The sequence below is a fragment of the Delphinus delphis genome, chromosome 5 (genome assembly GCF_949987515.2).
Source record: "Delphinus delphis chromosome 5, mDelDel1.2, whole genome shotgun sequence".
In the NCBI taxonomy this organism is placed as follows: Eukaryota; Metazoa; Chordata; class Mammalia; order Artiodactyla; family Delphinidae; genus Delphinus; species Delphinus delphis.
Window position 1 is genome coordinate 8,286,141 of NC_082687.1, and position 26,473 is coordinate 8,312,613.

The 26,473-nt window shown below is 40.7% G+C and overlaps 1 protein-coding gene across 5 annotated transcripts in view; it reads left to right on the forward strand.

Moving 5' to 3' along the window:
- The window catches only part of HERC3 (HECT and RLD domain containing E3 ubiquitin protein ligase 3), a 192,953-nt gene extending 168,246 nt beyond the window's left edge, over positions 1 to 24,707 (forward strand). For all 5 annotated transcript variants that reach the window (XM_069540670.1, XM_069540672.1, XM_069540671.1 and 2 more), the window contains 3 exons: positions 20,267 to 20,450; positions 20,904 to 21,006; positions 22,978 to 24,707. In XM_069540670.1, coding sequence (XP_069396771.1) covers positions 20,267 to 20,450; positions 20,904 to 21,006; positions 22,978 to 23,186 — 496 coding nt within the window. In that variant the 3' untranslated portion in view covers positions 23,187 to 24,707. The remainder of the gene's footprint in view (positions 1 to 20,266; positions 20,451 to 20,903; positions 21,007 to 22,977) is intronic.
- Positions 24,708 to 26,473: the final 1,766 nt, after the last annotated feature.

Here is a 26,473-nt window from a genome sequence, read left to right on the forward strand (position 1 = left end):
TTACATTCCCACGAACAGTGTGGGAGGATTCTCTTTTCTCCACACCCTCTCCAGCATTTCTTGTTTGTAGATTTTTTGGTGCTGGCCATTCTGACTGGTGTGAGGTGACACCTCGTTGTAGTTTTGATTTGCATTTCTCTGATAAGTAGTGAAGAGCATCTTCATGTGCATCTGTATCTCTTCTTTGGAGAAGTGTCTGTTTAGATCTTCCACCCATTTCTGGATTGGGCTGTTTGGGGTTTTTTTTGATATTGAGCTGCATGAGCTGTTTATGTATTTTGGAGATTAATCCTTTGTCAGTCACTTCGTTTGCAAATATTTTCTCCCATTCTGTTTATTAGATATTTTTAAAATATTTACTTATTATTTATTTGGCTGCGTCGGCACGTGGGATCTTTTGTTGCGGCGTGCGGGCTTCTCTCTAGTTGTGGCGCGCAGGCTGCAGAGTGTGCGGGCTCAGTAGCTGCGGCACATGGGCTCTAGAGCACGCAGGCTTTGTTGCCCCGCAGCAGGTGGGATCTTAGTTCCCTGAGCAGGGGTTGAACCTGCGTCCCCTGCATTGGAATGCAGATTCTTAACCATTGGATCACCAGGGACGTCCCCTACTCATTAGATTTTAAGACTTGGAGAACAATCCTCTTTGGGTCTGTGCTCTGTCCTCTGGCCCACTGGGATAGTAGTCCTGGCTTCTGGAGCCATGGAAGTGCCAGCCTTGTTCCTGGACCTATGCCCATGGTGGTAGTGATAGCCCTACTGGACTCTTATCTGCCGTTGGGGTCATTCTTCCCTTTTCTTGAAAGATAACACTTGTTCACAGCCAGTTAGCTCTACTGACTCATTTCACACCTGTGGAATCCTGACAGCCTTTCTTCATTTTTTACCATCTTTGCCCCTTCAGTGCAAGCTGGCAGTGCTGGTATAAAATTCTCATAAACCTTGTTGGCCGCCCAGGCAATTCATGGGGGTCCAAGCCATCAGACCAGAGGGTCCTCCACAGATCTTTCCTGGAGAGCCACATCTCTGTTCCTGGCTTCTGCTGAGATGATTGATCCATGAGTCACATGCCTGATCTCTTCAGCAAACCATTGTTCAGCCACACCCTTGGATTTTTTCCAGACCATGACGTATGGATAGTCTGAGAATTTTCCAAACCTTCAAGTTCTAGTTCTTTTTTTTTTTTTTGACTCTCCCTATGTCTGTTTTTTGTTTAACACCTTTATTGGAGTATAACTGCTTTACAATGGTGTGTTAGTTTCTGCCTTATAACAAAGTGAATCAGCTATACATATACATATATCCCCATATCTCCTCCCTCTTGCGTCTCCCTCTCACCCTCCCTATCCCACCCCTCTAGGTGGTCACAAAGCATCGAGCTGGTCTCCCTGTGCTATGCGGCTGCTTCCCACTAGCTATCTATTTTACGTTTGGTAGTGTATATATGTCAGTGCTACTCTCTCACTTCATCCCAGCTTACCCTTCCCCCTCCCCATGTCCTCAAGTCCATTCTCTACATCTGCATCTTTATTCCTGTCCTGCCCATAGGTTCATGAGAACCATTTTTTTTTTTTGGATTCCATATATATGTGTTAGCATACCATATTTGTTTTTCTCTTTCTGACTTACTTCACTCTGTATGACAGACTCTAGGTCCATCCATCTCACTACAAATAACTCACTTTCGTTTCTTTTTTATGGCTGAGTAATATTCCATTGTATATATGTGCCACATCTTCTTTATCCATTCTTCGACACTTAGGTTGCTTCCATGTCCTGGGTATTGTAAATAGAGCTGCAGTGAACATTGTGGTACATGACTTTTTTTGAATTATGGTTTTCTCAGGGTATATGCCCAATAGTGGTATTACTCTGGGTGGTATGGTAGTTCTATTTTTAGTTTTTAAGGAACCTCCATACTGTTCTCCATAGTGGCTGTATCCATTTACATTCCCACCAACAGTGCAAGAGGGTTCCCTTTTCCCCACACCCTCTCCAGCATTTATTGTTTGTAGATTTTTGGATGATGGCCATTCTGACTGGTGTGAGGTGGTACCTCATTGTAGTTTTGAATTGCATTTCTCTAATGATTAGTGATGTTGAGCATCCTTTCACGTGTTTGTTGGCAATCTGTATATCTTCTTTGGAGAAATGTCTGTTTAGGTCTTATGCCCATTTTTGGATTGGGTTGTTTGTTTTTTTGACATTGAGCTGCATGAGCTGCTTTTATATTTTGGAAATTAATCCTTTGTCAGTTGCTTCATTTGCAGATATTTTCTCCCACACTGAGGGCTGTCTTTTTGTCTTGTTTATGGTTTCCTTTGCTGTGCAAAACCTCTTAAATTTCATTAGGTCCCATTTGTTTATTTCCATTTCTCTAGGAGGTGGGTCAAAAAGGATCTTGCTGTGATGGATGTCATAGAGTGTTCTGCCTATGTTCTCCTCTAACAGTTTTATAGTGTCTGGCCTTACATTTACGTCTTTAATCCATTTGGAGTTTATTTTTGTGTATAGTGTTAGGGAGTGTTCTAATTTCTTTCTTTTACATGTAGCTGTCCAGTTTTCCCAGCACTACTTTTTGAAGAGGCTGTCTTTTCTCCACTGTATATTCTTGCCTCCTTTATCAATGATAAGGTGACCATATGTGCATGGGTTTATCTCTGGGCTTTCTATCCTGTTCCATTGATCTATATTTCTGTTTTTGTGCCAGTACCATACTGTCTTGATTACTGTACCTTTGTCATATAGTCTGAAGTCAGGGAGCCTGATTCCTCCAGCTCCATTTTTCATTCTCAAGATTGCTTTGGCTATTTGGGGTCTTTTGTGTTTCCATACAAACTGTGAAATTTTTTGTTCTAGTTCTGTGAAAAATGCCCTTGGTAGTTTGATAGGGATTGCATTGAATCTGTAGATTGCGTTGGGTAGTATAGTCATTCTCACAATGTTGATTCTTCCAATCCAAGAACATGGTATATCTCTCCATCTGTTTGTATCATCTTTAATTTCTTTTATCAGTGTCATAGTTTTCTGCATACAGGTCTTTTGTCTCCTTAGATAGGTTTATTCCTAGGTATTTTATTCTTTTTGTTGCAGTGGTAAATGGGAGTGTTTCCATAATTTCTCTTTCAGATTTTTCATCATTAGTGTATAGGAATGCCAGAGATTTCTGTGCATTAATTTTGTATCCTGCTACTTTACCAAATTCATTGATTATCTCTAGTAGTTTTCTGGTAGCATCTTTAGGATTCTTTATGTATAGTATCATGTCATCTGCAAACAGTGACAGCTTTATTTCTTCTTTTCCAATTTGGATTCCTTTTCTTTCTTTTTCTTCTCTGATTGCTGTGGCTAAAACTTCCAAAACTATGTTGAATAATAGCGGTGAGAATGGGCAACCTTCTCTTGTTCCTGATTGTAGTGGAAATGGTTTCAGTTTTTCACCATTGAGAACTATGTTGACTGTGGGTTTGTCATATATGGCCTTTATTATGTTGAGGTAAGTTCCCTCCATGCCAACTTTCTGGAGGGTTTTCAACATAAATGGGTGTTGAATTTTGTCGAAAATTTTTCTGCATCTATTGAGATGATCGTATGATTTTTCTCATTCTTTTTGTTAATACGGTGTATCACATTGATTGATTTGCGTATACTGAAGAATCCTTGCATTCCTGGGATAGACCCCACTTGATCATGGTGTATGATCCTTTTAATGTGCTGTTGGATTCTGTTTGCTAGTATTTTGTTGAGGATTTTTACATCTATGTTCATCAGTGATATTGGCCTGTAGTTCTCCTTTTTTGTGACTTCTTTGTCTGGTTTTGGTATCAGGGTGATGGTGGCCTCATAGAATGAGTTTGGGAGTGTTCCTCCCTTTGCTATATTTTGGAAGAGTTTGAGAAGGATAGGTGTTAGCTCTCCTCTAAATGTTTGGTAGAATTCGCCTGTGAAGCCATCTGATTCTGGGCTTTTGTTTGTTGGAAGATTTTTAATCACAGTCTCAATTTCAGTGCTTGTGATTGGCCTGTTTATATTTTCTATTCCTGGTTCAGTCTTGGAATGTTGTGCTTTTCTAAGAATTTGTCCATTTCTTCCAGGTTGTCCATTTTATTGGCATAGAGTTGGCTGTAGTAATCTCTCATGATCCTTTGTATTTCTGCAGTGTCAGTTGTTACTTCTCCTTTTTCATTTCTAATTCTATTGATTTGAGTCTTTTCCCTTTTTTTCTTGATGAGTCTGGCTAATGGTTTATCAATTTTCTTTATTTTCTCAAGGAACCAGGTATTAGTTTTATTGATCATTGCTATTGTTTCCTTCATTTGTTTTTCATGTATTTCTGATCTGATCTTTATGATTTCTTTCCTTCTGCTAACTTTGGGGTTTTTTTGTTCTTTCTCTAATTGCTTTAGGTGTAAGGTTACGTTGTTTATTTCAGATGTTTCTTGTTTCTTGAGGAAGGATTGTATTGCTATAAACTTCCCTCTTAGAACTGCTTTTCCTGCATTCCATAGGTTTTGGGTTGTCGTGTTTTCATTGTCATTTGTTTCTAGATATTTTTTGATTTCCTCTTTGATTTCTTCAGTGATCTCTTGATTTTAAGTAGTGTATTGTTTAGCTCCCATGTGTTTGTATTTTTTTACAGATTTTTTTTACTGTAATTGATATCTAGTCTCATAGCATTGTGGTCGGAAAAGATACTTGATATGATTTCAGTTTTGTTAAGTTTACCAAGGCTTGATATGTGACCTAAGATATGATCTATCCTGGAGAATGTTCTGTGAGTACTTGAGAAGAAATTGTATTCTGTTGTTTTTGGATGGAATGTACTGTAAATATCAATTAAGTCCATCTTGTTTAATGTGTCATTTAAAGCTTGTGTTTCCTTTTTTCTTTTCATTTTGGATGATCTGTCCATTGGTGAAAGTGGGGTGTTAAAGTCCCCTACTATGACTGTATTACTGCCAATTTCCCCTATTATGGCTGTTAGCATTTGCCTTATTTATTGAGGTGTTCCTTTGTTGGGTGCATAAATATTTAAAATTGTTATATCTTCTTCTTGGATTGATCCCTTGATCATTATATAGTCTCCTTTGTCTCTTGTAATAGTCTTTAAAGTCTGTTTTGTCTATTATGAGAATTGCTACTCCAGCTTTCTTTTGATTTCCATATGCATGGAATATCTTTTTCCATCCCCTCACTTTCAGCCTGTATGTGTCCCTATGTCTGAAGTGGGTCTCTTGTAGACAGCATATGTATGGGTCTTGTTTTTTTTTGTTTTTTTGGGGGGGGTCTTGTTTTTGTATCCATTCAGCCAGTCTGTGTCTTTTGGTTGGACCATTTAATCCATTTACATTTAAGGTAGTTATTGGTATGTATGTTCCTGTTACCATTTTCTTAATTGTTTTGGGTTTGTTACTGTAGGTCTTTTCCTTCACTTGTGTTTCCTGCATAGAGAAGTTCGTTTAGCATTTGTTGTAGAGCTGGTTTGGTGGTGCTGAATTCTCTTAGCTTTTGCTTGTCTGTAAAGCTTTTAATTTCTCTGTTGAACCTGAATGAGATCCTTGCTGTGTAATCTTGGTTGTAGGTTTTTTCCCTTTCATCACTTTAAATATGTCCTGCCACACCATTCTGGTTTGCAGTTTCTGCTGAAAGATCAGCTGTTAACCTTATAGGGATTCCCTTGTATGTTATTTGTTGTTTTCCCCTTGCTGCTTTTAGTATTTTTTCTTTGTATTTAGTTTTTGATCATTTGATTAATATATGTCTTGGGGTGTTTCTCCTTGGATTTATCCTTTATAGGACTCTCTGCACTTCCTGGACTTGATTGACTATTTCCTTTCCCATATTAGGGAAGTTTTCCACTATAATCTCTTCAAATATTTTCTCAGTCCCTTTCTTTTTCTCTTCTTCTTCTGGGAACCCTATAATTCAAGTGTTGGTACGTTTAATGTTGAACCAGTGGTCTCTGAGACTGGCCTCAATTCTTTTCATTCTTTTTTTCTTTATTCTGCTCTGCGGTAGTTACTTCCACTATTTTATCTTCCAGGTCACTTATCTGTTCTTCTGCCTCAGTTATTCTGCTATTGATTCCTTCTAGGGAATTTTCAATTTCACTTATTTTGTTGTTCATCATTGTTTGTTTGCTCTTTAGTTCTTGTAGGTCTTTGTTAAACGTTTCTTGTATTTTCTTCATTCTGTTTCCAAGGTTTTGGATCATATTTACTGTCATTACTCTGCATTCTTTTTCAGGTAGACTGCCTATTTCCTCTTCATTTGTTAGGTCTGGTGGGTTTTTACCTTGGTCCTTCATCTGCTGTGTGTTTCTCTGTCTTCTCATTTTGCTTATCTTACTGTGTTTGGGGTCTCCTTTTCGCTGGCTGCAGGTTCGTAGTTCCCATTGTTTTTGGTGTCTGCGCCCAGTGGCTAAGGTTGGTTGAGTGGGTTGTGTAGGCTTCCTGGTGGAGGGGATTAGTGCCTGTGTTCTGGTGGATGAGGCTGTATCTTGTCTTTCTGGTGGGCAGGTCTGTGTCCGGTGGTGTGTTTTGGGGTGTCTGTGACCTTATTATGATTTTAGGCAGCCTCTTTGCTAATGGGTGGGGTTGTGTTCCTGTCTTGCTAGTTGTTTGGCGTAGGGTGTCCAGCACTGGAGCTTGCTGGTCATTGAGTGGAGCTGGGTCTTAGTGTAGAGATGGAGATCTCTGGGAGGTCTCTGGTGGACCAATGTCCTGAACTCAGCTCTCCCACCTCAGAGGCTCAGGCCTGACACCTGCCCAGAGCACCAAGACCCTGTCAGCCACATGGCTCAGAACCAAAGGGAGAAAAAAAAGAAAGAAAGAAAGAAAGAAAGAAAAAAATTAAAAAATTTAAAAAATTATTAAAAATAAAAAAGTAATAAAAAAAAGAAAGAAAGGAGTGCTACCAAACCTAAAAGCAAATCCACCAATGATAAGGAGCCCTAAAAACTATACAAAAAAAAAAAATACAGACAGAACACTCGGATAAATGGTAAAAGCAAAGCTATACAGACAAAATCACAAATAGAAGCAAACACATACACACTCACAAAAAGAAAAAGGAAAAAAAATATATAGATAAAAAAGGAAGAGAGCAACCAAATCAAGAAACAAATCTACCAATGATAATAAACTGTAAATACTAAGCTAAGATAAACATCAAACCAGAAACAAGTTAGATGCATAAAGCAAACCCCAAGTCTACATTTGCTCCCAACATCCACTTCCTCAGTTTTGGGAGTATTGGTTGTCTATTCAGGTATTCCACCGATGCAGGGTACATCACGTTGATTGTGGAGATTTAATCCGCTGCTCCTGAGGCTGCTGGGAGAGATTTCCCTTTCTCTTCTTTGTTCGCACAGCTCCCAGGGGCTCAGCTCTGTATTTGGCCCCGCCTCTGCGTAGGTCACGGGAGGGCATCTGTTCTTCGCTCAGACAGGACGGGGTTAAATGAGCAGCTGATTCGGGGGCTCTGGCTCACTCAGGCTGGGGGGAGGGAGGGGTACGGTTGCGGGGCGAGCTTGCGGTGGCAGAGGCCGGCGTGACGTTGCACCAGCCTGAGGCGCGCCGTGCGTTCTCCCGGGGAAGCTGTTCCTGGATCCCGGGACCCTGGCAGTGGCGGGCTGCACAGGCTCCCTGGAAGGGGGGTGTGGAGAGTGACCTGTGCTCGCACACAGGCTTCTTGGCGGCGGCAGCAGCAGCCTTAGCGTCTCATGCCTGTCCCTGGGGTCCGCGCTTTTAGCCGCGGCTCGCGCCCGTCTCTGGAGCTCCTTGAGGTGGCGGTCTGAATCCCCTCTCCTCGCGCACCAGGAAACAAAGAGGCAAGAAAAAATCTCTTGCCTCTTCGGCAGGTCCAGACTTTTTCCCGGACTCCCTCCCAGCCAGCCGTGGCGCACTAGCCCTTTCAGGCTGTGTTCACGCTGCCAACCCCAGTCCTCTCCCTGCCCTCAGACCGAAGCCCGAGCCTCAGCTCCCAGCCCCGCCCGCCCCGGCGGGGGAGCAGACAAGCCTCTCGGGCTGGTGAGTGCCGGTCGGCACCGATCCTCTGTGCGGGAATCTCTCTGCTTTGCCCTCCACACCCCTGTAGCTGCGCTCTTCTCCGTGGCTCTGAAGCTCCCCCCTTTGCCACCCTCAGTCCCCGCCCGCGAAGGGGCTCCTGGTGTGTGGAAACCTTTCCTCCTTCACAGCTCCCTCCCACTGGTTCAGGTCCCGTCCCTATTCTTTTGTCTCTGTTTTTTCTTTTTTCTTTCGCCCTACCCAGGTACGTGGGGGGTTTCTTGCCTTTTGGGAGGTCTGAGGTCTTCTGCCAGCGTTCAGTAGGTGTTCTGTAGGAGTTGTTCCACGTGTAGATGTCTTTCTGGTGTATCTGTGGGGAGGAAGGTGATCTCCGCGTCTTACTCCTCCACCATCATGAAGGTCTCCTCTCTAGTTCTTTTTTGCTTAACAATTCCTTCTTCAGTTTATCTCTTTCCTCTTGCATCTTACTATAAGAAGAAACCAGACCACACCTTAAATACTTGGCTCAGAAATCTCCTCTACTAAATAACTAGGTTTATCACTTAGAAGTCCTACTTTCTATAAAACACTAGAACAAAACTTGGCCAAGTTCTCTGCCACGTTATAACAAGATCGCCATTTTCAGATTTCCAAAAAATAATGTGTTCCTCATCTCCATCTGGGACTTCACCAGAGTGCTTTAATATCCATATTCCTAGCATTATTCTGTTTGATTTAATATATGTATTTTCTAAGATAGCAGAAGCTTTCTCTACATCTCTCTTTTCTTTCTGAGCCCTCTTTGGAATCTCCTTTCATGTCCGTATTTCTATTAACAGTCTCTTCAAGGCAATTTAAGCTTTTTCTGTCACTGCCTCAGGACCCTTCCAGCCTCGACCTATTACCCAATTCCAAAGTCACTTTTACATCTTTAGGTATTTGCTACTGTAGTACCCCCCTTCCTAGTACCTAAATGTGTCTTAGGGTTCTCCAGACAAACAGAACCAGTAACACACACACGCACACACGAGGAAGATTGATTTTAAGGAATCTGTGTGTGCAGCTGTGGGGCTGGCCAGTCAGAAGTCTTCAGAGCAGGATGGCAGGCTGAAAATTCTGGCAGGAGTTGATGTTGCCGTCTTGAGTCCGAAGGCAGTCCGGAGGCCAACTTCCTTCTTTGGAGGACTTTAGTCTTTCAAAGCTGTCAACTGACTGGGTGAGGCCACCCACATTAGGAAGACTAATCTGCTTTACTCAGTGTCTACTGATTTAAAAGTTAATCACATCTAAAAAACTCCTTCCCAGCAACATCTCGAGTGAGGTTTGACCAAACAGCTGGGCACCATAGCCTAGCGAGATTGACACAGAATTAACCATCACAGGCTATAGTAGAAAAATTCATGCTGATGGTGCTTTTCTTAGGCAGTTGTACCAGAAAAATGTTATTGACTGTTGAGAGCATTCAAAAATGCACTACGTGAGAGCTGTGAGTTTCAGTTTTATTCAGGGACCTTACTGAGGATGCTAGCCCTGGAGACAGTTCCTCAGATAACTCTGAGAAATTGCTGTAAAGAAGTAGGGGAGGAGCCAGGATATATGAGTTTTCTGGCTGGGAGATACATGTAGTCAAGCGTACATCTTGGTAAAAGATTCCTGCTAATTACACAAAAAATTGCTCATCTCTATATGGGAAGGTGCAAGAATCTGGGGTCATTGAAATTCTTCCTTAGATATGTATCTGAACTATCTAGGGGCCCATATATTCAAAACACAGAATGCTTCATTTTGTTTTTTGTCCTGAATTCCTTTCAGTGTTTACCGTAGGTCAGTGACTGCAGTGGCAGACAACTTGATCCTTGTAGAACTGGATGGCAGGCAGCATTCTTTGTTTTACAACTCCCTCCCTTTTGATCGTAAGTTTAACCAAGTTTTGGGAGGCATTTCGTGACCAGTTTGTCCCACAGCACTAAGAAGGCTCATTCCTAGGTCAGGCGAGGATGTCATTGACAGGCCACTCAATGTGCTATTTCTGGATTAGGCCCTGTTAATAACTTAAAAATTCTCTGGATCATTTGTCTTACCAGTCTATTAAGATATAGGAAATATTTTCCCTTGTTCCTTTTCCCATATCTAGATATGCACCATTACGGTTAAATTTGTATAGGGCTATATATGTGATGAATTGCCTCAAGATGTTGAGCCATCGTTAGTTTTGCCCAAGACCTTGTTACACATTGGGTAATGCCAGAAACCACAATCTTATACGGGGTGTAAGTAATATAGCTAGTAACATTAATAAGATCATAAGTAGAGATCTGAGCATGAGCTTCCAGAACCAAACCAGAACCAAAAGATCACCGAGACAAGGAAGTGGATCACTTAAGGCAGAAATCAGATTCTTCATGTGAGTCATTAAGTGTGTAACTTTAGAGAATTCATCTGGCATGAAATGCAGCATTCAGTCTGAATTGTGGCCTAGGTGCCTGCCTCTTTGAGATGTTGTAAAGATATCAAGGGCCATGTGTTTTGTAATACTGCTTTTTCTCATCATAGAGATCTCAGAATTCAGTAGGCTCATAGCCTGATGACTATCGTTCAAGGCCTACTGGGTGAATTTTGTCAAGGCTTTGATGTGGGTGATTACATCTTCCAGTCCTACTGAAGCCACAGAAGTAGCTGTTAAATGGCCATACCAGTGAGATACAGGATCTCTCGATCTGTCAGCCTTGTATACATTGTAGATTTGCTGGAGTCATATCTAAATTGGGACACTTACGGCCTTGAGCCCAAGGGAATCCTAGGATACATCTGCCTGTCCATTCTGGCAGAAGCCAGGGACAGAAATTGGTACCACAAAGCTATTGAATTCCATGAGGTGCAACCCAGTATCCTGGTCACCTGCCCCAGTCTCTTGCATACCAGTTGCTATCTTTAAGGGGAATGGTTTGTTGGCGTTTTTCATAAGGCGTCAGCCTCATTTTCTAGTGTTATCTGGCTGATTATGTTTAATATGATTTAACTGTTCCCAGCCTAGGGGGGCCCTTAAACTTAAATGACCGTAGCCCAGCGTTAGCCGTATAAATCCGTCCTGTACCTGAGGGAGGGTCCCTTCTAATAATTGGGAAGTTACGTTCTTTGACTGAAATTTAGCTCATTGCTCTGATGGAGCTTGAGGAACTTGAAAAGAGAATTCATGTCGATGGCCAGGGCCGGAAAAAGTATGCTTGATTGGCCAAGTGAGGGGTTCCCATGTAGTAATATCAATAGTGGCCCTACAACTTCTTTCTCCTAAAATAAATTTTCTAAGGGCCATCCAGTTACAGCCTTGGAGATAAGAAGTCCACCAAGGTAAACCTGAAGTACTGGATGTAGATAAGTGACCACAAACGCAACTATCAGATTGATTTTTGAAATTTGTATAGGATTGTGCCATGATAGAAAACATTTGATTGACGTGCAGAAGTCCAAGAAATCGAGAAAACACTATAAATGATCATCCGGGTCTGGTGTGGCATATTAGGATCGCATATGAGCATAGCTGTCTACTTCCGATATTGTCTTCTTGTCCTGTGGGTGTAGTTTCTCCTCTGAGCATTGTTTTAAGGTGATTTTGAGGCCAGCAGTCCTCTCTGTAGACCAGTCTGGTGCAGGGCCCCTTCTTCAGAGGGAACTATGAATCCAAGAATCAGTCCCCTTTCGTTTCACCATGCATGAGCAAGTTATGAGTACCTGATAAGGGTCCTTTCATCTAGGTCGGAGAGAGTCCTTTAAATGATGTCTTTCCAGTATATTATCTCTTGGTTGCAGGTCAGGGGGCATCTGTCTTTATTCAAAGATAGATTACTGTGATAAGCTTCAGAAACAAATTTAGAATGTCCTTTGTAATAGTTCAATTAAATCTTACAATAATGCAGCATAGTAACAAGGAGTCTAGGAAGTTGAGTCTCAGGCAGTAAATACAAATCACAGAGACAGTTAACAACACTAGAAATTAATACCTACTGAAACAAGTTTTTTCTCTCTAAAATCACCTTCATTTCTGCCACACACAGCCAAATTAAGATCACATAAGGCTCTCTGAAATTGGTTTTGCTGGAACTTTTCAAAGGTCTCTCAAGGCCAGAAAAGCCATGCCAAGGACTTGGCATCAGATTCTGCCTGCAGTACCTACAGATTTGGGTGGGTTCCTCTCAAGGTCCACAGAATACCTTGAGATCCATGCACCTGCCAGGAAGTGGCCTCCCTTATTCACCTGATAAGGCTTCCGGGAATCCTGTAAGCAAAGTACTAGGTTGTTTTTCCAAGAGGCTTTATGGTTCCATAAAGTCCACCTCAGTTCTTTAAAGCTGTCTGGTCATGTCTGATTTTTGCATAGTCTCGAATATGACATTTCATCCAAAGTCATTAATGTAGCCAATGTTTCCAGTTATCTCCTATTCTGTCTCCCGTTATAAGGAGAAGAGATGCTTATTGAATTTATGCAAATAATAATATTGCCATGAGAATAAGAATACTAAGAGTTTCCAAATTCTGGAGGAATCAGAGAGAAAAGATAAATGTTTCAGCTCTGCTTACAAAGGTACAATTTACCAAGTTGCTATAAATTATAGTTAGCTTAAGAGGAAAGAGCAAAAGTTTTCTCAAATCTGGAAAAATAAAACATTAAAAAGAATCAGAAATTTTTCAAAGAGTCATAAAAATTATAATCATCCTCATCAGTTCGTTCAGTCCCATGTTATTAATTCTTGATCTTCTGTTAACAGATTTATGAAGCCATCAGGTTTTCCATTAGAATTCTTTAATTTCTTACCCAGTTAAGCAGTATGATCTGAAAGTTACCAGAAACCTGTGCTTGTCAAAAAGTCCTTTCTTTGAATCTTCTTGGAGATGAAGCATTTTTGTAAAAGCATCAGAGTAAAACAATAACTGTATGTAAATGACAAAAGACTTAAAAAGGCACGGTTAAAGACCTGATTACAATGTATTTGTCAAAGAAATTTGGTTATTTTCATACACTATTACAATATTAAATTTTAGATATTAAATACAAGATTAAAATATTAAAATAATGAAATTATAAAGTCCACCATATTAAATATAGTTAATACAATATTAAAATAACTAGAATTATGACATTATACCAGGACACATGTAAATTTTAGAATTTCATATAATTTTTAGAACATTTATATTAATAACATTTACCCATACAGTATAACCTAAGAAGGTTTATCACTACTTGTGTGATAATGCTAGCCATGTAATTTAACATATCAGATAAGCCTAATTAGTTTAATATTTCTCTTTGAGATGTTTCAGGGGCCCTCTGAAGCATCCCAAAGATAGTTAGAGGTCAAAAGAACTTCATGTAGAATTTGATTTGAGGAAGTTTGTCAAAGTTATCAAGAGTTTTAAAAACACTTGGGTCAAATAGGATTATAGGTCACTGTGAAACAATACTTATTCACTTAGCCAAAGTGACAATAAAAGATTTCAAAGGCAAATATAGAAAGTTACAACAAGTACTTAAAAAGTAAAAAAAAAAAAAAAAAAAAAAAAACTTCACAATTGGTTATCAGAATCATATAAATATTCCAAGAAAACTTCGTCTCCTTAACAGAGAACCAAATTCTAGTTTTTCACCATCTTACCGTTAACATTATAATTCATTTACTCAATTAAGTTTATTCTAATCTTAGCCACTCTAGACCATGCACAAAACTCTTTTCTCAGCATTTCTTTTCCACATCATTCTATTGATATAACTTCCTTTTTTACCTTTAGATTTGTTCCCCTATGCTTTTCCTTGTTCTCTCTCTTTTAAAAATTTTTATTGGAGTATAGTTGATTTACAGTGTTGTGTTAGTTTCTGCTGTACAGCAAAGTGAATCGGTTATACATATATCCACTCCTTTTTAGATTCTTTTCCCATATAGGTCATTACAGAGTATTGAGTAGAGTTCCCTATGCTATACAGTAGGTCCTTATTTATCTATTTTATCGATATATACAGTAGTATGTTTATGTCAATCCCAGTCTCCCAATTTATCCCTTCCCCCTTCCACCCCTGGTAACCGTAAGTTTGTTTTCTACATCTGTGACTCAATTTCTGGTTTGTAAATAAGTTCATTTGTACCATTTTTTTAGATTCCACTTATAAGCGACATCATATGACAGTTTTCTTTCTGTGTCTGACTTACTTCACTCAGTATGACAATCTCTAGGTCCATCCATGTGGCTGCAAATGGCATTATTTTGTTCTTTTTTATGGCTGAGTAATATTCCATTGCATATATGTACCCCATCTTCTTTATCCATTCCTCTGTCGTTGGACATTTAGGTTGCCGCTGGCTATTGTAAATAGTGCTGCAGTGAACATTGGGATGCATGTATCTTTTTGAATTATGGTTTTCTCCAGATATATGCCCAGGAGTGGGGTTGCTGGATCATATGGTAACTCTATTTTTAGTTTTTTTAAGGAACCTCCATGCTCCTTTTTCTCTTTTCCCTCTTTTTAACCTCTCTTGAGGACAAAATTACTTTCTTTTCCCTTAACAAAATGCATTTTCATTCCTTATACCTTGTTTTTTCCTTGCATACAAAGATGTTTCCCTTATTAATTTTAGTAGTTTTAATCACACATATTAACTAGAATTCTCAACTCTTAAAAAACCTTACTTTCTAGTGAAAACTAAGAAGTAAACAATTTTAAACTTTCCTTTATGTTAGCATCCTGTAGATTGACAAACTTATGAATACTGTTTATAATTTCTAAAAAACATGTGCTTTCTTATAGAAAATTTCTCTGTGTGGCACCAAACATATTTATTAATAGTCCTGAATATCTTCTTTTCTCTGTAAAAGGAAGTCTATGTTTAGTAATTAATGTTTCAGTATATTATTTTATTTTGGAATGATCTAGATATTCAGTAAACTTCCATCATTTAACCTAATTTAGCAAAACTCTAAAGTTTCAAGTAACCATATATTTGGAGAAACTGTTTTTAAGTAGACATACCATAAAACATAATTATCCCTAAAGGGTTCACCTAAAAACTCTTATCTCATTTACACTTAATTTACTTATAAAAATGTCATCATACCAAGTTATTTTTCTTGCTGACAAATTTTGTAATAGAAATAAGATCTTAGTTGACTTTTACCAAACTTAGGTACAGTAAAAGTATTATACTGAATGTCGATGACTCTGAAGAGTCTGTATTAATTAAACCAGCAAACTTAAACTAAGTTTAATACCAAATATTAATTTAATACTGAATATTTCCCAGATCATGTGAACCTGAAATTCATTTGGGTTAGTTTCTTTTATATTTCTGAGACTGTGTATAAGTGCTTAATTTCCTTTAAGCCAATTAAGTAGCGCTCACTTACAAATTAAGTTTGGCAATAATACTGTTCAGAAGTAAAGACATGTATCTATAACATACACACAGGCATGTAGACAGATGTAATCAGAGATCTCATAGCTTCATTGTAAAACTTAGTCGTGAATCGGGTATTACAATATAAAACTTACTAGTTTATAAATAACAGTTGGAATAAGTTAAGTTTACTCGCTTGGGTTTAAAAGGCCTCTTTTTCCCTTTTTTCCCTCAGTCCCAGGAATTAAAGATGGTCTAGATAAGAGTAAGATAAGAGTTCTTGAGAGCTCTGGTAAGACATTTATATCTCAAAGATGCAGGGAGAGAAATGCAAGGTCCTCCTAGAAGGACTTCATGCCCCGAGGGTCAGAATTTTGCAAGATGTTTTATCAAGCTGCCTTTCTCTAACTGCTTATGCAAAAACCAGTTTGGGAATGCCAAAAAAAGCCCCATCTTGGCCATTTCAGGGAGGATTTCCTTAATTCTTAAGTAAGTAAGTACTTGCAAGTGTAAGTTCTGTATAATATGTAAACCTGTCTGGGGTGTTGGTCAGGGGTTATCTGACACCCCTTTTTCTTGCGTTCGAGAGACTCTATTTCTCATTTTTAAATTGGTTTGTCAGAATAAAATCACTACTGAAAACTGTGGTGGGCCGACGTGCGGTTTGTGAGCTTAATTCTTCTAGGTGTCACCCTAGAGTCGTTTTAGCTCTTTTACGTGTCTGGGTTTCTCTTACTGGCAGCCTAAAAATGCTCTGGAGGCCCTGAGCACTGAATGGCCCATTCTTATATGTGCGCCCCTGGCTGAATGAGGTTTTAAGGAGTGGCTTTCCCTAGGGACCTGCTGCACAGTGTGAGGACTTCCTCCACCACTCCCATAAATGCCTCGGTTGCCCGAGAAAGCTGTCATCGGCCTGGAGGAGCTGTGTGTCTTCTCTTTGGAGCCGAAAGCTCTCCTACGGTATCTTCACTTTTATTCTGACAAATCCTGTTAAGGTAGATGATTTGAGGAAACACATCAGGTCAGGCTCCTACCTAATCACCCAGTCTGAACCTTCCCAGTGTCTTTCAAATGAACAAAATCTTCCCATTCTTTCTCAGCTGGGCACTTTCTCAGAATCTTACAACTGAACACTTTCTCAGTATCTCTTACAAAGGAAAAGTCTTACCCACTACTGAAAAAAACTCAGGATTGTCAACCAAGACAGGAGATCCGAGACCAGGAGAGACTCAGCCAGATTCGTCTGGACTCTCCAGGGAGGCACAAGGGCCCTTGCTGGTACCAAGGTCCAGATCCTCGGAGAGTTCAGGTGAAGGAAAGAAGTCTGCTCTGGGTCCGTTCGTGGTTGCCAAAAAAACTCTTGACTGAAATAAAAGTGCACAACATGAGAGCTGTGATTTGGGGTTTCTTCAGGGACCTTACTGAGGACTATAGCCTCTCAGATAGCTCCGAGGAACTGCTCCGAAGAGGTAGGGCAAGAGCCAGTATACGTGAATTGTTTGGGCTGGGAAATACATATAGTCAAACATACACCTTGGTAAGATTACTGCTAATCACAAAAAAACCCTCAGATATCTCCAGTTAATGATTTTAGTGCTTATTTATGTATGGGAGGATGCAAGAATCTGGTGTCATTGAAATTCTTCCTAATATGCATCTTAACTGTCTAGGTACCAAAAAACACAGAATGTTTCATCCTGTTTTTCATTCTGAATTCCTTTCAGTGTGCACCGTAGGTCAGTGACTGCAGTGGCTTATGACTTGGTCCTCATAGAACCGGATGGCAGGCAACATGCTTTGTTTTGCAGGCTCTGTCTAATGGGTTTCAGGAAAGCAGTATATTGTCTGCACTGTGAGAACTTTCAGCATCTACAGTTAAGATGTACAATAATCTTTTTACATTGGTGGCTTTTATTTTTAAAACTGAACATTTACCCCATTTTAAAGATGAGAAAAGAGAGGCTTAGATACAGGACATGGCAGACCCTGGACTTGAACCCCCGTCTATCCCACTATCCACCATATTACATTGCCTGTTGGTTATTGTTTTATGCTGGTCTCAGCCTGTCAATAACCAGTGTTGTGATTGGACCAGTCCTTGTGGTTCTGATATGATTGCAAGACGCCCTTCAGAAATAACCAGCAGGACACTTTGGAAAAAAAATAAAGGTATGTTACTTACAAGACCTGTAAATTACATGGCACGCAGGGGCCACACAGTAAGGTTGGGTCAAGGGTGGTGGAGAGAAAGCAAGAGAGTGGGAGTGAGGGTCTGGGGTTCTGCTGTTTTGGGGGTTTGACAGTGGGGCCCTAGGGTTTCACGGGCTCACTCTTTGTAAATTTAAAACATAAAAGTAGGAATTTAATGCGTGGGAAGAGAAAAAAAACAAGTGGCCCGCACGGTCAGTTATCAGAATCGACCAAGATCTTTGAAAGGAGCTTCAGCGGGGAGAGGCGGCCTGGCTGTGTGGCTGGTAGTGTGTTTATTCTTCTCCATTAGCTATCTTCTTCGAAGCGGATGCTTGCACAGCCAGAGCGCTTGCATTACAAAAAAAGGACAAGAAACCCCAAACTGTCAGGGCTTATACTACAGTTAGTTATCGGTGTAGATTGGTTAATTATTGGTGACCAGATCTGCCTGGAGGAAACCCAAAATGTTCACATTGTAGTTTTATGAAGTGTAGTACGTTACAGAGGATACGTGGAAGGTATCTGTCTTCAAAGTGTCTGATTTTTTTAATTTTTAGAAAAAAAAAAGTAAATACACAAAAGCACTAAACTAATATGACAAACTTCTGTGTATCTATGCTCAAAGTTTAAACAGATAGTATTTGCTTCAGGTTTTTTAAAAAAAGAATTACTGAAGCCATTGAAATTCTTTCTGTACATCCCCTTAATCCTATTTCTCTCCTCTCACCCTCTTTTCCTACATAGACAAAACTCTTACGAATTTTATGCATAGTCTTTCATGTTTTTATATTTTTATAATATGTGTATTAAGACAAAGATCTTTTTACAAAATGCCTTTATTAAATACACACATTTTATATATATGTCCTATACATAATTTCATACTCATACACAAAATCTCATAGCCATAAACAATGTAATAATCACTAACATTTACAAGGCGGCCTCAGTTCTAAGAACTTTACATGTATTAACTCATTTAATTTTAATAATAGTCCCGTAAGCTATGTACTCTTATTCTCCCCATTTTACAGATGAAGAGGGTGAGGCACAGAGAGATTAAATAACTTGCCCAAGGGTCACAAGCCATAAGTGGCGGAGCCGCTGTCTCTTATAGATAATAATGTTTGAAGTGTTAAAGAAACAACTTACATAAGTGCTATTATATTGTACTTAATATTCAAAAACTTGGTTTTTACTCAGCATTGTTCTTGAGATTCTTCTATTCCTTTGGACAAAAATTCCATAAAGTGCTGTGCTTTATGGTTTCCATCATATGACTTTACTGTCTCTTCTTTGTCTATTCTTATATTAATGGATATTTAGTTTTGTTTCTCCCAATTTTCTGTATTACAAGAGAATGCTGCAACGAACACCCCTGTACTTGTCTTCTTGTGCACTCATGTGAGGCGTCTCTCTGGGGCACTAGCTGGTAGTAGAGTAGCTGGGTAAAAGGGTAAAACTTTTTCAACTTTTCCAGATATTGGCAACTTTTTCTCCCAGCTGTTTATGCCTCAGTGCACAGATTACATTCCCACTAGTCAGAGATGGAATATACATACAGACAATGGCCAGACCATATATGAAAAGGGAACTCTGACAGAGAAAGACAAATATCATACGATGTCACTTGTATGTGGAATCTAACCAAAAAAATGATATACATGAACTTATTTATAAAACAGAAATAGACTCACAGGCATAGAAAACGAACTTATGGTTACCAAAGGGGATGGTGGGGGGAGAGATAAATTAGGAGTTTGGGATTAACATATACACACTACTATATATAAAATAGATAAACAACAAGGACCTACTGTACAGCACAGGGAACTATATTCTACTGATATATCTTGTAATAACCTATAATGGAAAAGAATCTGAAAAAGAATATATATATATCATATATATATCGTATATATATAACTGAATCACTTTGCTGTACACCTGAAGCACAACATTCAAAATTAACTACACTTCAGTTTTTTAAAACATGGGTAAAAAAATCACAAACGGCCAAAACAAAAACAAAAACAAACCAGAACTCTGACCTGGAACCTGCAGAAACCTGCCCAGAAAACCAACTCCTTATCTACAGTAAGCAGCCCGGGAAGCCAGCTTGCTTTGAGTCAGGCTTGCAGAAGCCATTGTCGTAATTAGCATTTGACTGTTCCTTAGTGAGATGGAGCCGTTGTATTAAGACAGTTCTTTCCAGAGGTCATTAAGGGATTTATAGTAAGGTGTTAGGAAATTACCTTTTAAAGTAGGGGAGGATACAAATGTCAGATGGGTTTAGCTTTATTCATTTTTGAAGAGAAAGGAAGTAGTCTAGAACCATTATCTTAGGCTTTTTCTTTTAAGCAGAAAAAGTCTTATTTTTTTCCTTAACTGAATTATGTAGGACCATAAACAAGATGAAAACTGGAACACCTCAGGTAAAATAAAGTCAGCAGTATGGTTCCACCCACCTGGCCCCCTCCCCTTCCTTCTTGCCTCTCCTGCCCCCAGATCACCGGAGACCCCCTTGGTGGAATCCTAGGGCTGGGTGGTAACCTACAAGATGCTGTAGGATGCCTCCTGGTGAGAGCATTTGATGAGATTTTTCATCTCCCTCAGCCTCAGTTAGAAGGGGAACTTGATAAATTCTACAAGACTCTGGGCTAAACGTATTCTATTTCTTTGGTCTCCTGGCAGGCAGGAATTTGTGGATGCTTACGTGAATTATGTCTTCCAAATCTCAGTTCATGAATGGTACACAGCTTTCTCCAGCGGCTTCCTAAAGGTGTGTGGTGGCAAAGTGCTTGAGCTCTTCCAGCCTTCGGAACTGAGGGCCATGATGGTGGGGAACAGCAACTACAACTGGGAGGCCCTGGAGGAGGTAAGCCTAAAAGGTGCGGTCTGTCCCCTCTGAGGGGGCAGCACAGGCCTGGGCACAGCGCCCAGAACCCGCTCTCTTTCTTTTTTTTTTTTCTTTTTGCGGTACGCGGGCCTCTCACTGCCGTGGCCTCTCCCGTTGCGGAGCACAGGCTCCGGACGCGCAGGCCCAGCGGCCATGGCTCACGGGCCCAGCTGCTCCGCGGCATGTGGGATCTTCCTGGACCGGGGCATGAACCCGTGTCCCCTGCATCGGCAGGCGGACTCCCAACCACTGCGCCACCAGGGAACCCCCCCACCCCGGGTCTCTTTCTTAAGTATTCTGTGGTCACGTAGGATTTGGAGGCTTCCTGCATCTCGGTGGTTATTTCTTACTCTCCAGTGCAAATGGTATACAGATGTCCATTTGTAATGTTCTTCTGGAAGATAATTTTTTTCTTTCTGTCTTTTTTGGCAGACTGCCATCTACAAGGGTGATTACTCAGCCACACATCCCACTGTGAAACTATTTTGGGAAACGTTTCATGAGTTCCCACTGGAAAAGAAGAAGAAGTTTCTCTGTAAGTAACATCAGTGTGGTATCTGTCCACATTTCAGTTTTGCATTTGGTATAGATAGGATGGTATACTCCGTGGTGAAGTTCAGCTCTTTTAAATGGTAAAGGGCAAGTAAGGAAATATATTTACATTTTTTGTCTTAGTGATATCTGAGGCGCAGCAGAGGTGGTTAATCCTTATTTGTTGTGTAACGGGGTGGGTTGCATGAAAGGAAGAAAAGCATTTCAGTGATTTTTAATTGCTCTAAAAATACTAGTTATTTTATATGAAGGGGATTCCTTTAAGTATTACATTGATGAAATCGAATTGTTTGGATTAACCTCCCTTATCTTTCTAGCCTTTTGAAAATATTTGTGTCTACTGCAGATGTAACTGGGGAGATGTGATTTATAACAGCTTTATTGAGATTTAATTCACACACACATACTGTTACAATTCAAGGTGTACAGTTCCGTGGTTTTTAGTATATTCAGAGTTGTGAAACTATCGATTAATTTTAGAACACGTTCATCACCCCCAGAAGAAACACTGTACCCATTAGCAGCCTTCCCCCGTTTCCTCCCAGCCGCCCACCGCTTACCAATCTGCTGTGTCTCTGTGGATTCGCCCGTTCTGGGTATTTCATATAAATGGAATCGTACAAAAAATGGTCCTTTGTGACTGGCTGGATGACGTCTGAGAATGGTAGTACATTTGCAAAGGAAAATGAAGCCTAGTTTACATGAGCAAATTACCCTTTTAAAAATAGTAGAAATCCTTGTGTCATTGTATAATCAGAGTCATAAATTAGCCATTGCATAGCATAACATTTTTATCAACATAAAATGAGAAAAACAGAGTTTGAAAGGCAGTCTCTTTTGCTTTTTAAGAATGAGCATATATTAGTATTAATGCAAGGTTTACCCCCAGATTCTCCTGCTCCCATGGAGTAAGGATGAGAGGAAGCGGAGAGCTTACAAAAGAATTCCTAAAAAGAGCCCTGCTCCCCCCTCTGCCCGGTTACATGGGCCCTTGAGAAATAGCGGCATACGAGTCAGGATGACAGGATGAGATTTGCCAGTGGCTCTTGTGGGACTGTGACAAGCAAGAGGCGCTTGCCCTTGGTCCGGGGATTTCCTTAAAAGAAGATGTTTTTCTGTTCAGAGACCATTGGACTTCCATAAATTTTTATTAACTTTCCAGATTTGGCAAGAATGTTTATGTATCATAGCCTCAGGTAGTGACAGGTTATCTGAACGTGCTCCTTAACTAATGATTTCATTGTATCGATAGTTAATTTTCCAGCAGTTCAACAAAGAAGGTTATCTAGTGCTGGAAAACAGGAAGAGACAGCTGGGTTGGTCTTTTTTTTCCCTCCAAGTCACAAGTGTGTCCCAAGAGGGGAATGTCTCATATAGTGTCAGTGTCAGATCTTCTGGTTTAAGAGAAATGGAGAGACAGGGAAAGGCAAGCAAACAGATCCCAAATGGAAATTCACCAGCCAAGGGGGTATAATCACAGATACTTGAGGGGAGAGGGGAGACCCTGAGGCCCCGTGGTCTGCAGTTTTCTTCCGGGTTTCTGAGGTCAGTCCTTTTCCTAGGTCAGCATTTCCCTTCCCCTTTGATTTTGTGAAAGCTCATGACATTTATGAGGCCACACGTTTCACTGAGGCCATTCTTTATTCGGGGGCATTTCTGAGCATCTTTCCATTGGATGGATGCTTTGTCAGTGTATAATTAGGGTCTGAAATTAGCCAATGAAAAGTACAGACGTTTTATCCATATAAAACCAGAACACAGGGCTTGAAAGGCAATCTCTTGCTTTATAAGTGAGCATTTTTTAATATTAATACGACACATATTGGCACAAAAAAGTGGTTGTACTTCTCACATGAGCCACAGGGTGTCACCGCTTCCCTTCTGTTCCTCCCTGGGCCGCAGAGAGCCGCTCCCCATTTACCTAGCTGGTGTTTCCCGTTCTCTTTCTCCGCAGTGTTCCTGACAGGCAGCGATCGCATCCCCATCTACGGCATGGCCAGCCTGCAGATAGTCATCCAGTCCACAGCCAGCGGGGAGGAGTACTTGCCCGTGGCCCACACTTGCTACAACCTTCTCGACCTCCCCAAGTACAGCAGCAAAGAGGTCCTGTGTGCACGGCTGACCCAGGCCCTTGACAACTACGAGGGGTTCAGCTTGGCCTGAGGCTCCCCAGCTTGCCCCCGATTCCCCTTCCTTCCTCCACGTCCACAGTGAGGCCCATACAGAAAATCATGGGGAGTGAGTTCTGTTTTTTTTTTTAATTGTATAAGTGGGTTGGAACTTTTGAATCCTGAACCCGATTGATGCATTTCTGGGGTGGTAAGCAGGGACCTTTTTGAAAAATCAGGAGTTAGGGATGGGGTGAAAAACTGGCCCTTGTCTGAGAAGCGATTTTGTTTCTAAACGCAGTTCTCCATTGTTCCTTGCACTTGTGACTACGCTGTACTCTGCTGGATAAAAGGGCAGTGGATTTTTAAACTCGCATTCCCCAGATGTCTCTCTCAGCCCTGACCTTTCCTCATGACGCTTCCTTGTCTTCCTAACTTCTCATTCCTCTGCAAGAATGATTTGACTGACCTGTCCTTTCTCACCTGCACGTGCAGAACATCTCCTTTCTCTGCAGCCTTGGAAATGCTCCTGGCTTGTTGCCGTCCAACCCTAAGGACTAAGAAGGAGAGGATTACTTCAGAAATTCCCAAGCCCAACAAGCTGAATCCGGGTCCATGACTTTGGCGGAACTCTTGCGAATTTATGGGAGCCTTTCATAAACCTGCCTTTTGCCTAAAAACACAGTTCTTGAGGGACTGGCCGTCTCCCCACGGCTCTGCCTATTCCCGGCCCTCCTCAAAGGGGTGCAGAGCCGCGTAGCTTCGCAGCTGAGCCGACCTCGGTCTGCTGGCCCCGCCAAGCCCTTTTGACAACAAGATGAGGTAACAGGCCCTCCCCCTCTGGCATCATTTTGCTTTTGGAGCAGGTTGCATTAATCTTCTAAGGAGTGTTTTCTCCCAGAAAAGTAGAATAAATTTCTTATCCTTTTCCCTATCACTTTCTGTCTCTCCCACTTCATCTCTCCTCCCACCCTCCTACTTTTCTCTTCACTTCATCCCATTCTCTGTTACCTGACTTAATGTCCCTTCCTCTCCTCTCCTCCTGGTGGATGCATGCAGTCTATTTTCCTTTTCTATTTAAATTGCAGAATTTCTACTCAGATTTTTTTTTTTCCTCTTCCCTAACTGCTAAGACTTAAGGACATTCTTTATTATGGAACTTTTGTTTATTGCATTTGGAATGTGCGTTTACAGTGGGATTTCAGGAGGGATTGTGTTTGAAGCAAATATATGTATTTCAGAAATCATGACACACTCACCCTTCTTCATCATGGGATCAGAAAATTCTACATGAGCAAAGAATCCATGTCAGCCTAATTTTAAATTCCTAGTCACTAGAGAAGAGACTTATTTATATAAAATGAAGTATTTATGAACCGTGAGACAGCATCAAACCTCACTGAAGGATTGTAGAGTTTTTGCTTTTTGTTTTTAAAACTTATTCCAGTTGCTAAATTGGTAGTTTTTCAGTCTTTATAATACAAGATTAAAAAAGATATAGTTATATGAAATGTTTATTTTCTATGTGTGTGCCTATAGTTCAATATTATGCAATAAATTTGCTGTTTTAATGTAACCAGAACTATCTCTTCTTGTACTTGCAGAATGGGTAGCTTGCTTTCAGTAGAAGAATTAAGTCATCTACCCGAGTAATCTAATACAAGGTCAAACTTGCTTCCTGCCACAAGAGAGAGAGTAGAACCAACTGCTGGGAAAATGAAGAGGAAAACAGGGTAGGGGGGAGCATATGGCATTAAGGAGGGCTGGGATTTCTGAAGCTTCTGATGGGTGAAAAGGCATTTCTCACGGAGGGGAAGGCCTTAGCAGGGGCTTGAACATGGTGAAGTATTTAAGGAAGGGCCAGGAACAATTCGAAGGGAGGATCAGAGGAAACAGAATAATGGTAAATACGACTGGGGAGAAAGACAGTAAGTTTGGGGCTGAGGAACCAGGCTAAGCCTTGGACCTTCAAAATGTTCAGAGCCTTGGGGTGGGGGAAGGAGGCAGTGATATGAGTTGAGCCTGGTTTTAAGGAAATGCGGATAAGGGTACTTGTGTTGGAATGGAGTGGGAAGGACAGCAGCTGAGAGCAGTATGGGGGGTGGGGGTGGGGCAGCAGTGGAAAGAGAAGAGCTGTGCGCAGGAGGGACGGGAGGAGGGGAGGCGATGGGAGCCTTCAGGGAAAAGGAGGAATTAAAGGTGAATGTAAGACTTAGTAATCTAATGGCTGATGCTAATTAATTAGCCCACTTACACACAGTAAAAAATATTTTCAATAAGTTTTAAAAATTACCATGTACTGTTTTTACCAGACTTACTAGATGGTTTAAAAGTGGTAAAGAGAACAGTAGCTTTCCATTAATAAGTTCCATTCAACAAACACTTAAGAGCATACATAAGTGCTCAGTTTGCAGGACAAAAAAAGCCTGTTACCTTTAATTTTGAATGAAAATAGCCAAGTTATTTTAAATTTGGGGGGGGGGGGCCTTCAGAATCCTCATGCATGGAATAAGGAGATTGGACCAGATGATTCCTAAGGTCACTGAGCTCTAAAATTCCTGTACATAGAGATGCTCAATAAATTCCTCTAAATGTTTCTTGCATGAATGAAATTCTGTGCTGCTTTTCTAAAAACGATTTTTCTGGCATATTCTCCTCTTTTTTCCTTTATCACTATTGCTTTAGAAGACTCTTCAGGTAGGCATTTCTACATTTACCTACCTGCCTACCTACCTACCTTCCCTCACCTGCAGACAGACATTCGGAAGTTTCTTCAGTTTTCAGAAATGTACCTATTTAATGAAAAAAATCTCATTAAAATAAGGCCACTTGTGGTGGGTGGATTTAATGACAGTGTAACCAGGCGATTTAGCCAATTGTGATAGCTCCCGCTCCGCCTGAAAGCTTCTTGACCAGAAAGGAAGGTTCTCTATTAATAATCCCGGACAGCCAGGGTTGGCAGCTACAGCCTGTGAGCTAAAATGGGTTTTACATTTTTAAAAGGGTCTGGTCTATAAAGCCTAACAAACCATGTTAACATCTGGCCCTTTACAGAAAAAGACTTGCCCCAACCCTTTGAGACCAGACTTGCAGGAATCACAGTAAGAGTTGATAACTTACTTACTGAAGTGTCAGGAGGAAGTCGGTCATAGCTGACGTTGAACTAGAGAGACATGTCTGGGCCTTTCTGCCGCAGGGGTAAGCAAAGCAAGCTTTGTCTAAGATTAACCCACAGAAACAGGCACCAAGGTTTCGAGCGTGGTGACTACCAGGTATTGACGGTGGCCAGACCCCGCACCAAACATTATCAACGCGCTATTCAGTTTCATTGCTACCACTGCC